We start from the raw sequence: 13,499 nt of genomic DNA on the forward strand, positions 1-13,499 counted from the left end.
ACTGATTTTGTTCTTGAGGCTTTTGAGAGTTTTACATGTATTGTAATAGCATTAAGTTTTTCTTTCTTTTTCCTTTCTGTCATTTTGAGACAGGGTTTCACTATGTAGCTTTCAATGGCCTGGACTGAGGTAATGTCCATGGATCCTGCTACCACTGAGGGCTCTTCAGATACCCAGAATCTGGTCAGCCACCTGGACCATGTTGGTATCAGAAGGCCATGTTGCCATCAGGGCCACACTGACCTGGATACCCTGTGCTGCTACCGGGTCCATGGTGATGTCTGGGCCCAAGCTGCTGCCAAGGGCCATGTCTGGGTCCATGGTCCTGCTACAGTTGGGGTCTGTGATGATGTCCATTGCTCAAAGAAACCACACCTGTGGAAATCTGAGGGCTGCACTGAACTAGCCCCACCCTCCACTGACCCTGGGATGGATGGTCTTGCCTGTAGCTGGGTAGGGAAGCAGGAGTGCTGGCCCCACCTCTCAGCACAGGCATGCATCTCACCTGGGCAGTACACTAGAGCAGACGGATTGTCAGGGATGCAGATGAGCTGACTCTGAGGGCATGAGAGCAGGAGAGCTGGCCCAAGCCCGTCCCTCTCTGCCGTGTGGTGGCATGTGTGAGTGAAAGATGACCTTACGCCTCTGCCTTTTGCTGCCTGCGAGAGAGCTGACCCCAGGGTCACAGGAGTGGGAGAACTAGCCCTGCCCTGCCCCTCTCCAGATACAGCACACAGGAGAGCTGATCACACGCCCCCCCCCACACACTCCTTGTAGAAGTCAGAGGCCCCTGCGAGTCATCTGGACAAAACAGTAGAGCTGGCCCTGGTGGTGTCCGTGTGAGTGGGCCAGGGCTGGGGACCTGAGGGCAGTAGAACTGGCAACACGCGTTCCTGTAGGATGCATTGGGTGAGCTAGCCAAGGCAATGCTGGAGAGCTCACCTGGGTAGTGAGACGAGGGAAAGTTGGCGGGGTGATCAACCCAGCTACCCGGCCCAGAAGCAGGGCTATGGGTTAGCCTATCCCAACATCCACCACTCTATGAGCTGTTGGAGCATGTGAAGGGGACCTACAGATCCAAAACTACAGGTCCCGCAATACAGAACAACAGGATATCCCAGAGGAGCCCCCAGTGAGAACCCGTTGTTGATAGTGTAGCAGAAGCCAGAGACCTCTCACTGGGCCACACCACAGCTTCCATGACAAGATTCTTCTTCTTCTTTTTTTTTTTTTTTTTTTTTTTTTTTTTTTTTTTTTTTTTTTTGGTTTGGTTTTTGTTTTGGGGGAAAGGCTGCACGGGTAGATGACAGAAGCGAGGGCACTGGGAGATAAGTGGGATCCGGATGCATATTGTGAAATTCACAGAGAATAAATGAAAGTTGAGGAAAACACTTGCAAAGAGTTTTTTTTTTTTAAAGAAACCAGTAAAAACCAACCAAACAATGAAACAACAAATAAATAAATAAATAAAATGTACAATCAATGCAATGTCAGCAGGGTTCACAATCCCAACACCTATATCAACATTAAAAGCTCACCTAAAGGAAAATAAAAACAAAACAAATAAACAAAAACGGAAACCCAGAGAACCAATTTTCTTGGAAGAGTTCTTCACCTGTAAATAATTTTCATTTGCGTTCCCCCCTCCAAGCTTTAATTCCTCCATCCCACCATAGCAGCTCTTTCTGCATCACCCGCGACCTCCACATTGATGCAGTCAGTGCCTGGGTTGCAGTCTTCATCCAGCCTGTCCTGTCACCAGCATCTGAGCTAGGGATGGGCTCCTCACTGCCTCTAGGAAACACCTGCTTCATCTGCCCTTAGGGCATCTCTCCTGGTTTCCCTCGAAGAGCTCCAGCTCAGCCCTCTGCTGTTTCTCTTCTAACCACTGGGGTCTGAGTACCCCTGACTGTGTAAGTACACTTCCTGGAAGACCTCATCCAGCTGAATGGCTTTATGTTCTCGGTCTCTACTTCCCCATTTCCAACTCTAAACAAGACACAGCCCCAGAACTCCATTCCTATCTGTTGGGTCGACAGGGCTGCACAAAGATGAGGGACAGACCACCAAAGTCTATTAAACCAGAAGCAAACTCTATTCCAGTAAAAAAAAGAATTAAAAATTAAAAAAAAAAAAAACAAATCTCCATAGAGCACAAAAATCTTATCAGCTAGCTGAGACCACAGCCAGAGATAGACTTGTAAGACTATGGTAAAGGACGGTTTCTGAACTCCCCCTTCTAATAGCAAGAAGCAACAAGCATTAGGCATAAACAAAGGAATTTTTACAATCTCGAGGTAAAACTCAGATACAAATTGCATTTTCTTACAATTCCCATTTACAGAGATTTTCAGCTAAACTAGTGTTTGTAATTAGTCCATTGTTTTTCCCTGGGGCTCCCTGATGGTGTTTACCAAAGCTCTTCCCCCGCTGATACAGCCAGTTTCGCATAGTAGGGAAGGCTATGGGAAAATGCACAACCAAAAAGTCAGGTAGACCCATCATGTAAAAGTTAACTCAGCGCACATCCCTTGCTGGTCACGAGCAGCTGGGGGTTTCTAAAAGCTGGGCCTGAGTTTGCAGAGGCATCAGTTGTAAAGCACAGTAGCCCACTGTTAACAGTTGATCCTTAAATGCTGAGAACGCTGCTGACAGCCTGCTCCCATTCCCCTGTTCTTTATTACATTCTTATTTCATGAATCTACGTTTCTGTGTTCTTATTCCCAGACTCTTCAATCCAGCTCTTCCCAATGGGCATTTCCATTTTCACATCCACTGAAGCTTGAGAAAACCTTGGGTGTCCACACATTTGAAGAAACAAAAGAATGATTCTTCCTCCTCCTGCAGCTGTCAACTGCTCATAGCTCTTCAGTAAGGAATGGGGCCTGGAGAAGACTTCATTTACCCATGAGGGAATTTTGTCTGGATTGATTATGTCCATCTTGTGCAGTTAACCACACCTGGTGTGAGTCATGGGTGCAATGGTCACGTCAAGCCCAGCAGTTTTCACTCCACAGCTCTCCTCCCCATCATTCCTGTCACATTCTTTCTGCCTCCTCTGCACATCCTTCCTGAGCCTGAGTAGCACAGGGGAAGGCACTGGGAAGGACGTTCCATTCAGGGCTCAGCACTCAGTCTCTCGCTGGGTTGACTGATCTGGGTTGTCAATGTGACTACATCTGGGATCATCAAAACCCAAGCAGCTGGGCACATCTACAAGGATTTTCTTGGTTGTCTCATTTACGGTTCGAAGAGCCACCCTAAATCTAGGCCGTGCCGTGTAGTGTTGACCTATGTAAAAGACTTGAGATAGGGATGCTCTTGTTTCTTTCCTGCTTCCCTCCCTTTTATTGGACGATCCATCTCTCCTGTTGTGGAGGCATTCCTTCACAAGGGTTTACTCTTTTGGGATTTCAGTGTAGGCTGAAGACCAGAGGAGACATCCAGCACTGTAGAGTGAACCAGATTCTTGCCGTTTCTGTCAAAGAGAAGTCATTGTTGAATTGGCTGGATTGGATCACAGCCTGTAAGCCACTAAATTCGTGTGTGTGTGTGTGTGTGTGTGTGTGTGTGTGTTATTAATTCTGCTCCTTAGCGAACCCTGACTAATACACTTACCAACTCTTTGATCAACTGCTACTGGTGACAAAAAGAAACTTCTCTGATGAAGGTTGGGAGCGACCCAGGTCTACAGGTATAAGCACAAATATTTAGAAGACCTTCAACAACATGTCCAGTCAGCAAAATAAGAACACTAGTGTCTACCCTAGGGTCTACGACCTCCCCAGCCATGGACTTTGGATGAGGATTACAAAACCAGGCAGGAAGTTCCCTGCAGTAGAGTGGCCTCAGATGCAGTCAGAATGAGGTGTGTTACCCACATCAGCACTATTGCCCCTGGCCTAGTGGAATAGTGATGTAGCATGCAGGGGCCAACACTGGGTAAGATCGTTAATGATGTCCCCACAACTGCCTGCAGCCTGCACAGAATCTTCTGGCAGTATACAAGTTATCTAGTAAGGAGGACATTTCCTAGCCAATTTGAGATGATTTCCTTACGTCTTGCAACAAAAATATGCATACTCAGTCTTGCTTTGTAGCTGTCATTTGCTTTTCCTGGAAGTTCTTCCTTCTGTTTCAGGCAGGGTTCTCTAAAGGAATGGAACTGACAGAATATAAAAATATATCTATAGGTGTAGCTATATAGATAAATAGATTGATATGAATTATATCTGTACATCCAAATACATGGGATTTATGAGATTGGCTTACAGGAGGTTGATGGAGGAAGGTCATTTGTCAATAAACAAACTGCCTTGGCCCATTTGATAGGCCATCCCTTAGGTGGGTGGAGTAGACAGAATAGAATGCTGGGAGGAATAGGAAGTGAGCTCAGATGCAGGGCAGCTCCTCTGAGAGACAGACGCCATGCTCTCCTCTCCAGAGCAGAAGCGATGAAGCTCCGACCCAGGATGGACGTAGGCTAGAATCTTCCTGGTAAGCACACCTTGGGGTGCTACACACATGAATAGAAATGGGCCAAGCAGTGTTTAAAAGAATACAGTTTGTGTGTCATTATTTGGGGGCATAAGCTAGCCAGGCGACCATGAGCTGGGGCGGCAGGAACACAGCCCACAGCTCCCCACTACAGGAGGTAGTCTGGACAGTCCAAAAATGGCTGTTTTTCACTGTGAGATGGAAAATCTGGTAGTTGTTCAGTCTGCAAGGCTGGATGTCTCAGCAGCCCCAGTCTGGCACTGGAGTCCTGGAGGGTCCTGGAGAGCTGCTGCTCTTCAGGCTACTTTTTAATCATGAAGAAATTAGCTCTAATACCAGCGAAGGAATGCCACAGCAGCAACAGGATAGATGAACTTGCCAGAGAGAGTGAGGGCCCAAGCGAAAAGCAGCTTCCTTCTTCCATGTTATTTTATCTTGGGTTGCCACCAGAGAGTACTGTCCCCTTTACGATGAGTCTTTCTGCTTCAGATAACCTGATCAAGAAAATCCTTCACAGAAAAGCCCAGAGCTTGCATTTTACTTGATTCCAGATGTGGTCAAGTTGAGAACCAAGATTATCCATCCCACTGTGGTTTGAGTGTTCTGCAAAGGGTCCTGTTGAAATGGAATACCTGTTGTAAGAGTCAGTAAAGGAGTGGGAATTTTATTGTGTTTTGAGGTGCGATTGTGAGGACCTGACTTTGCAAACTCCATTTTAAAGAAAAGGCTTCATCTTAAGTCATATAATGAGCAGAGGGGCCGATTTCAGCTTCAAAAATGTGCTGTGATAGCAGAATTTGAACAGATACCCTAAAAATAGTCAATTAAGAAGCCAGGGAGCAGAGCCATAAAATTTAACAAGGTCCAGATGTCCTTAGGAGGCATCGTGTGTTTGAACATACCTTGTCAGTTATTAATGGCTCTTTGTTAGGGTCTTCACACCCAATGACCCAATTGACCAATGGTTTCAGATACTACCTTACTTTATGCCCTTCTTACCCAATCCCAAGACAACTGGACATGAACTACCCCTGATTAAGGCTTTTCCCATTTAAGAGTTTGCCCCTTCCCTGGGCTCGCCACTGCACTTCCGTCACCCACTGTGTTGGTGTGGTGGAGGAGTAGTCCACACTCAAGTTATATAATTGAAAACCCTCATGTCATTTGCATCAGGACCTGGGATTCGTGAATTTATTGGAAGACCAATAACTTGGACATAAAAGGATCTAAGTAAGGTGATTAGAATTAAGTCATTAAGGTGAAAATTCCATTGGATCCTGGTGGCTTCCTAGGATAGATCAAAAATAGTCCATGTGTACAGACACATGATCAGTAAAATCATTTTAGAAAATTAAAAAGAAAGAAGACAAGAAGGAGAGTTTGGGAAGAGGTATTCACACAGATGTTAGGTGAGGACACTGTGTCTGGTGATGCTGTGGTCTGAATGTGAAAAGTCTCCGATGAGCAGTTCATATGTTTGAGCATTTGGCTTCCTGCTGGGCTGCTATTTGGTAAGATTTTGGAACCTTTAAGAGGCAGAGCCTGGTGGAGGAAGTGGGTCACTAGGGACAGGCCTTGAGACTTTATAGCCTGGTGCCACTTCCCATTCTTTTTCTCTGCTTCCTTGCTGTTGATGCACTGTGATCGGCTGGCTTCCTGCTCCTGACACCAAGTCTCCTGTGCCACGGTGGAAATGTATCTTCAACTATAAGACAGAACAAACCGTATTTTCTGTGAGCTTCTTTGTGAAGGTGTTTTATCCCAACAACAGAAAAAGTAAGTATAGGTTGTGCTGATTGAAAATGAAAGCAACTAAGCAGAGCCATAGACTGCCAAGTCTTGGCCAGTTCCTTCTAAAGGGAAGGAACAGGATGATAGAGTTGAGTAATTGTGTCTATAGATAAGAACATGAACTATGTCTCATGATCCCCAGGGAGACTGTAAGGGGGTGGGGCTATCCAGAGACAACTGTAAAATCACAGTTGTTGAGTCACATTGTCAAGTGTCCTGAGGACTGACAGAACTCCAGAGGGACTACTGCAGAACATTTCTAGTGACAAGGTTGGGGTTTTTTCTCTTTATTATTTTATTTTTTACTTTTATTGATATTTTTATTGATTGTTGAGTTCTACATTTTTCTGTGTTCTTCTCCCTGCCTCTCCTCTCCCCTTCAACCCTCTGCCAAGGTCCCAATACTCCCAATTTACTCTAGAGATCTTGGCTTTTTCTACTTCCCATGTAGATTAGATCCATGTATGTCTCTCTTAGGGTCCTCATTGTTGTCTAGGTCCTCTGGGATTGTGGTTTGTGGGGTGGTTTTCTTTGATTTATGTTTAAAAACCACTAATGAGTGAGTACATGTGATAATTGTCTTTCTGGGTCTGGGTTACCTCACTCAAAATGTTGTTTTCTTGATCCATCCATTTGCCTGCAAAATTCAAGGTATCGTTATTTTTCTACTGTGTAGTACTCCATTGTGTAAAAGTACTACATTTCCCTTATCCATTCTTTGGTCGAGGGACATTTAAGTTGTTTCCAGGTTCTGGCTATGGTGAACAATGTTGCTATGAACATGGTTGAGCACATGTCCTTGTGGCACGATTGAGCATCCTTTGGATATATACCCAAAAGTGGTATTACTGGGTCTTAAGGAAGGTTTTTTTTTTTTAATTTTCTGAGAAATCACCACACTGACATCCAAAAGGGTTGTACCAGCTTGTATTCCCAACAGCAATACAAGAGTGTTCTGTTTTCCCCCACAATCTCTCCAGCATAAGTTGTCATCAGTGTTTTTTATCTTGGCCATTCTTACAGGTGTAAGATGGAATTTCAGAGTTGTTTTCATTTGCATTTCTCTGATGACTAAGGATGTTGAGCATCTCCTTAAGTGTCTTTTAGCTATTTTCGATTCCTCTGTTGAGAGTTCTCTGTTTAGGTCTGTACTCCATTTTTTAAAATGGATTATTTGTTCTTTTGGTGACCAATTTCTTCTATTCTTTGTATATTTTAGAGATCAAACCTCTGTCTGATGTGGGGTTAGTGAAGATATTTTCCCATTCTGTAGGCTGTCATTTTGTCTTGTTGACAATGTCCTTTGCTTTACAGAAGCTTTTCAGTTTCAGGAGGTCCCATTTATTAATTGTTTCTCTCAGTGTCTGTGCTGCTGGGGTTATATTTAGGAAGTAGTTCCCTGTGCCAATGCGTTCAAGTGTACTTTCTACTTTCTCTACTATGAGGTTCAGTGTGGCTGGTTTTATGTTGAGGTCTTTGATCCATTTGGACCTGAGTTTTGTGCATGGTGATAGATATGGATCTATTTTCATTCTTCTACATGTTGATATCCAGTTATGCCAGCACCATTTGTTAAATATGCTTTCTTTGTTCCATTTGATATTTTTTGCTTCTTTGTCAAAAGTCAGATGTTCAAAGGTGTATGGATTAATATTTGGGTCTTTGATTCTGTTCTTATGCAAATACCAGACTATATTCAGTACTAAGCTCTGTAGTAGAGTTTTAAGTCGGGGATTGTGATGCATCCAGAAGTTCTTTTATTGTACAGGATTGTTTTGGCTATCCTGGGTTTTTGCTTTCCCATATGAAATTGAGTACTGTTCTTTCAAGGTCTGTGAAGAATTTTGCTGGGATTTTGAAGGGCATTGCATTGAAACTGTAGATTGTTTTGATAAGATTGCCATTGTTACTATGTTAATTCTACATACCCAAGAGAATGGGAGATCTTTCCACTTTCTGGTGTCTTCTTCAATTTCTCTCTTCAAAGATTTAAAGTTCTTATCAGACAAGTCTTCTACTTGTTTGGTTACTCTGAGATATTTTATCCTTTTTGCGGCAATTTTGAAGGGTGATGTTTCTCTGATCTCTTTCTCAGCACATTTATCATCTGTGTACAGGAGGGCTACTGATTTTTTGAAATAATCTTGTATCCTGCTACATTACTGACAGTATTTATGAGTGATAGAAGTTCCTTGTATTTCTTGTATGTAGAAGGATGGATTCTGTTTTCACAGCCAATCTGTAAGCCTGTGCCTTTTTATAGGTGAGTTGAGTCCACTTATATTAAGGGATATTTATGACCAGTGATTGCTATCTCCTGTTAATTTAGTTTTTGTTGTTGGTGATGTTGATTTGTGTGGTTTTCTCTTCTTTGGGATTTGCTGCTATGAGACCATCAATTGTCTGTGTTTTGTTGATATAACCAACTTCCTTGGGTTGGAGTTTTCCTTCTAGTGTTTTCTGTAGGGCTGAGTTTCTGGCTAGGTATTGGTTAAAACTGGTTTTATTATGGAATATCTTGTTTTGTCCTTCTATGGTGATTGACAGTTTTGCTGGGTATAGTAGTCTGGGCTAGCATCCGTGGTCTCTTAATGTCTACATAACACTTCACCATGATCTTTTGATTTCATTGTCTTCAATGAGAAGTCAGATGTAATTATGATAGGTCTGCCTTTATATGTTACTTGGCCTTTTTCCTTTGCAGCTTTTAATATTCTTTCTTTATTCTGTATGTTTAGTGCTTTAATTATTATGTGGCGAGGGGACTTTTTTTTTGATCCAGTGTGTTTGGTGTTCAGTAAGCATCTTGAATTTTCATAGGCATATCTTTCTTTAGGTAGGGAAAGTTTTCTTCTATGGTTTTGTTAAATATATTTTCTGTGCTTTTGATTTGAACTTCTCCTTCTTCTATACCTATTATTCTTAGGTTTGGCCTTTTCATGGTGTCCAATATTCTCTTGATATTTTGGGGTAAGCTTTTGTTAAATTTAACATTTTCTTTAATTGATGAGTCTGTTTCCTCTATTATATCTTCAGTGCTTGAGATTCTCTCTTCCATCTCTTGTATTCTGCTGTTCATGCTCACATTTGTGATTCCTGATCATTTTCTCATGATTTCTGTCTCTATAATTCCCTCAGCTTATGTTTTTTATTGTCTCTATTTCAGTTTTGAAGTCTTGGATACTTTCTTTCATATGTATAATTGCTTTTTCTTTGTTTTCTTTAAAGGATTTGCTGATGTCTTTCAATTTTTTGTCTTTTCCTCAATTTCTTTAAAGGAATTTCTCATTTCCTGTTTAAGATATTCAATCATTCTCCTGAAGTTAATTTTTAGGTTATTTTCTTCTGCTTCATCTATATTTGGTTGTTCAAGTCTTGCAGTTGTAGGGTCTTTAGGTTTTATTGGTGTCATGTTGCTATTTGTGGTGTTGCATGTGTTCTTACCTTTTCTACTCATCTTTTCCTCTAATAGGTATAGTTTGGGCTGTCTGAGATTCTGTTGATTAATCTTCTAGGTGCCAGTGAATCCAAGGCTCAGATGGTTGATCCTCATAGTACAGTTAGTGCCACAGTTCTAGTTACCCCATTGGTCACTCCATGTTCCTGGAGGTCCCTCAGCACTCCCAGGCTTTACTCTGTTCCCTTGGAGTTGTCTCACGCCTGCTCTAGCCTAGGTTTTTGGCTCAGACCTGTTTCTGTGAATATCCCTGGTCTGGATCCATTCCTGCAGAGGTCCCTGGCTTGGGATTGGTCCTGTAAAGGACTCTGGCTTCTGTCCACTCCCTCAGAGTTCCCTGGCTTGGGTGCGCTCAGATGCAGAGGACCTGGTTCAGGCTTACTCCATCAGAAATCCCAGGCTCACCCTTGGACGTGCAGAGGTTTGGGGATCCTGCCTATTCTCTTTAATGTCCCAGACCAACACCCGGACCCACAGAGGTCCTGGCTCAGGCCTAGTTCATTGGAGGTCCTAGACTCATGCCCAGACCCACAGGGGTCCCAGCTTAGGTTTACTCTCTTGGAGGTTGCAAATTCACATCCAGACCCTCAGTAGTCTCTGGCTCTGGCTCACTCACTCAGCGGTTGCTTCCTTGTACCCATTCCTGTGGACTTTGTTGTCTCAGGCCTGCTCTGGCCCAGGTTGCTGGCTCAGTCCTGATCTACAAAATGTTCCTGAACTGGATCTGTTCCTGCTCCCATGGAGCTTGCTTTCTCAGGGCCACTCCAGCCTACGTAGCTGGTTCAGTCCCACTCCTGTGGGATTTGTTGCCTCAGACCTACTATGGCCTAGGTTACCCGCTTTGCAAAGGTCAGCTCATAAGAGTTGCTTGCCTCTACTTACCGTGAGGGTTGCAGGGGAGCCAGCTGAAGTCACTGGGCTTGTGGCAAGCCCCTCGCCCCTGAGACACACACTTTATAATAAAAATATCACAGACACCAATCATCCGCTTTCCTTTCTCCATTAGAAATGGCCACCCAGGGAGAAGCCTTTGAGGAGAGGATTTGTGAATTTGATGATGATTCGGCCTCCGAGTTATCTGCTCTTCTGGGTGTGGATACACTTCAGGTCTTAAAAAGACAGCAAGAAGAAGACCATAAATTACGAATGAAAATGAAGAAAGGTTTTAACCCACAGATGCGCAGTGAAGCAAAACGATTAAAGACTTTCGTGACCTATGACACATTCAGATCATGGACACCACAGGAGATGGCAGCCGCTGGGTTTTACCATACTGGGGTGAAACTTGGGGTTCAGTGCTTCTGCTGTAGCCTAATCCTCTTTTGCACCAGACTCAGGAATCTTCCCATAGAAAGCCACAAGAGATTGCGTCCGGAATGTGCGTTCCTTTTGGACAAAGATGTTGGGAACATTGGCAAGTATGACATAAGGGTGAAGAGTCCAGAGAAGCTGAGGGGCAGCAAAGCAAGGTACCAAGAAGAGGAGGCCAGACTGGAGTCCTTTGAGAACTGGCCGTTCTATGCCCATGGGACATCGCCACGTGTACTCTCAGCAGCTGGCTTCGTCTTTACAGGTAACTGGATTCCATTGTGTGATGTGTTTCTGTAAAATATAAAGTTTAGTTTCCATTTTTAAAAAAAATATATGTACTTGTGTGAGGGGGTGGGAGATTTTCACTTGCGAGTGCAGGAGCCCATAGGGTCCAGAGAAGAACATCAGACCCTCGGGAAGAGTGGATTCCAGTGGTTGTGAACAGTCTAAAGTGGGTGCGGGGAGCCAAACTCCAGTCCCCTACAAGAGCCCTCTAACCACTGAGCCATCTCTCCATCCCTTCATTCCTCTTTTCTTCTCTTCTCCTTCTTCCTCCTCCTCTGCTCTTCCTCTACCTTCTCCGACTACTCTTCCTCCTTCCCATCCTCCTCTTCTTCCACTACCTCTTGTTAATCATTCCCTATTTGTTAATTGTGGTAGAGGAGATCTGGTTAATTAAACTTCCACTTTAATAGTTTTCCTCTCTCTTTAATTTACCTTTAGTGTAGCACTATTATCTTGCCAAATATGTGTAAAACACAAGGATCTTTTCTGTAAATGTGGGCCTGAGAAACTATTAACCTGAACTTGAGGGTGTAGCTCATTACAAGAGGGCTAACTTAGCCATTGCTTAGTGCCAGCAATTGAACACAAAACTAAAAAGGCTGCAGAAAAACCTTAGTTCAATTCATAATGTGCTGAAAATGGACCATGAGATAGATCAGTCCCACTGTCCTCTAGTTTCACGAACATGACTGCTCATGTATGTCCTTGATTTATTTCATTTCTTTAGTTTTGGAAGGATGCTCTTTGTACTTGTTTAACCCCCATCCAGAGGCAAGCTGCCTTTGACAACACTGCACTTTGAAATGCCTTAGCTACACACTCAGGTGTTAGGAGAGATGTGGATGACGATTATAGCAGCGTCTGTGGTGTGCTGGGGACCCACTTATGTAAGCTGTGCATGGATTGAGCACTAATTCTAATTCGACCAGTTTGTCCTTTCCCACATTTCATAGGTGACTCTACTGAGGTTCAAAGAACTAATGAAATGTTCCTGTTTCCATAGAAACAATGCAGCAAACGTGACCCTTAGGCCTTCTAATGGCATCATTTTAGCAAATCCTAGCATCTCCATCACTTTGGTCCTGAAAGCTAAAGAGTAGCTTCTGTCTACGAAGCCATAGTGTGAGGGTAATGGATATGGAGGAAAGCCATGCTGGGAACAGAGGTCCAGAGCTCAGAAGGGGTCATTTAGGGCAGTGGGGCTGTGGACAGGGATCCAGCCTGAGGGGTCACGGAAGAACAGGCATGCTGGAGTCTGTCTGTTCTGCTACAATATGATCAGCTCCAAGGTCGCACCTGGTGCCATTGCTGGCCAGTCAGAACACGTCACTGCATTTTAGGTAAAAGGGACACCGTGCAGTGTTTCTCCTGTGCTGGATGCTTGGGAAACTGGGAAGAAGGAGACGATCCTTGGAAGGAGCATGCCAAGTGGTTCCCCAAGTAAGCAGACAAACACTTCATTTGTATTTTCAGTTTTTATTTTTGGTTTGATTTCATTTGTTTGTTTGTTTGTTTTTAGCACGATGAGCCTAGAGAGAAAACACCAACATTGTTGGAGTACCACATGAGTTCTGATATTTCTCATATCTAAAATGGTATCATCCCAGAATTTTTCAAACAAGGAAGATCTGCTCACATACTGAAAACTTTAAATCACATGAACTTAAATGGTTCTTTCTCTTTTATGTTATTTTTGCTTTATCATTTTTTTCATTTTTATACTTTCTGTGATGTGTGTTGGTGTGTGTAGAGTGTGTTTATGTGTGTGGTGTGTTAGTATGTAATGTATGGATGTGTATTTGTCCATGCCTTTGGGGAGGTCAATGTTCGTATAGTTTCCTGCCCTCCATCATTCTCTGCCTTATATTTTGAGATAGGCAACCTGGGATCCTCCTGACTCAGTTCCTCCAGGATTAGGGTTAGAGACATGGTGGACTGGGTCCTGAATTTCCAGAGTCAATACAAATTCAATATCACACTTCTGTGGTTATGCTGAGGTATTTTACCTACCAAGGCATCTTTCCAGGTCCAACATTTTGTTTTTAATTATTCAAGGGACGGTGTGTATGTACAAGTTAGTACAGGTGCCCATGGAGGCCAGAGGTGTCAGAACCTTAGAGCTGCAGTTCCAGGTGGCTATAAGAAGTGCGTGCTGGGT

The 13,499-nt window shown here is 43.5% G+C and overlaps 1 protein-coding gene across 1 annotated transcript in view; it reads left to right on the forward strand.

Moving 5' to 3' along the window:
- Positions 1–6,198: 6,198 nt before the first annotated feature.
- Positions 6,199–13,499, forward strand: part of Naip (NLR family apoptosis inhibitory protein) — a 43,469-nt gene continuing 36,168 nt past the window's right edge. The window contains exons 1-3 of the mRNA XM_057789584.1: positions 6,199–6,273; positions 10,752–11,318; positions 12,682–12,781. Of these exons, the coding sequence (XP_057645567.1) occupies positions 10,754–11,318; positions 12,682–12,781 (665 nt within the window). The 5' untranslated portion in view covers positions 6,199–6,273; positions 10,752–10,753. The remainder of the gene's footprint in view (positions 6,274–10,751; positions 11,319–12,681; positions 12,782–13,499) is intronic.

The sequence above is a fragment of the Chionomys nivalis genome, chromosome 15 (genome assembly GCF_950005125.1).
Source record: "Chionomys nivalis chromosome 15, mChiNiv1.1, whole genome shotgun sequence".
In the NCBI taxonomy this organism is placed as follows: domain Eukaryota; kingdom Metazoa; phylum Chordata; class Mammalia; order Rodentia; family Cricetidae; genus Chionomys; species Chionomys nivalis.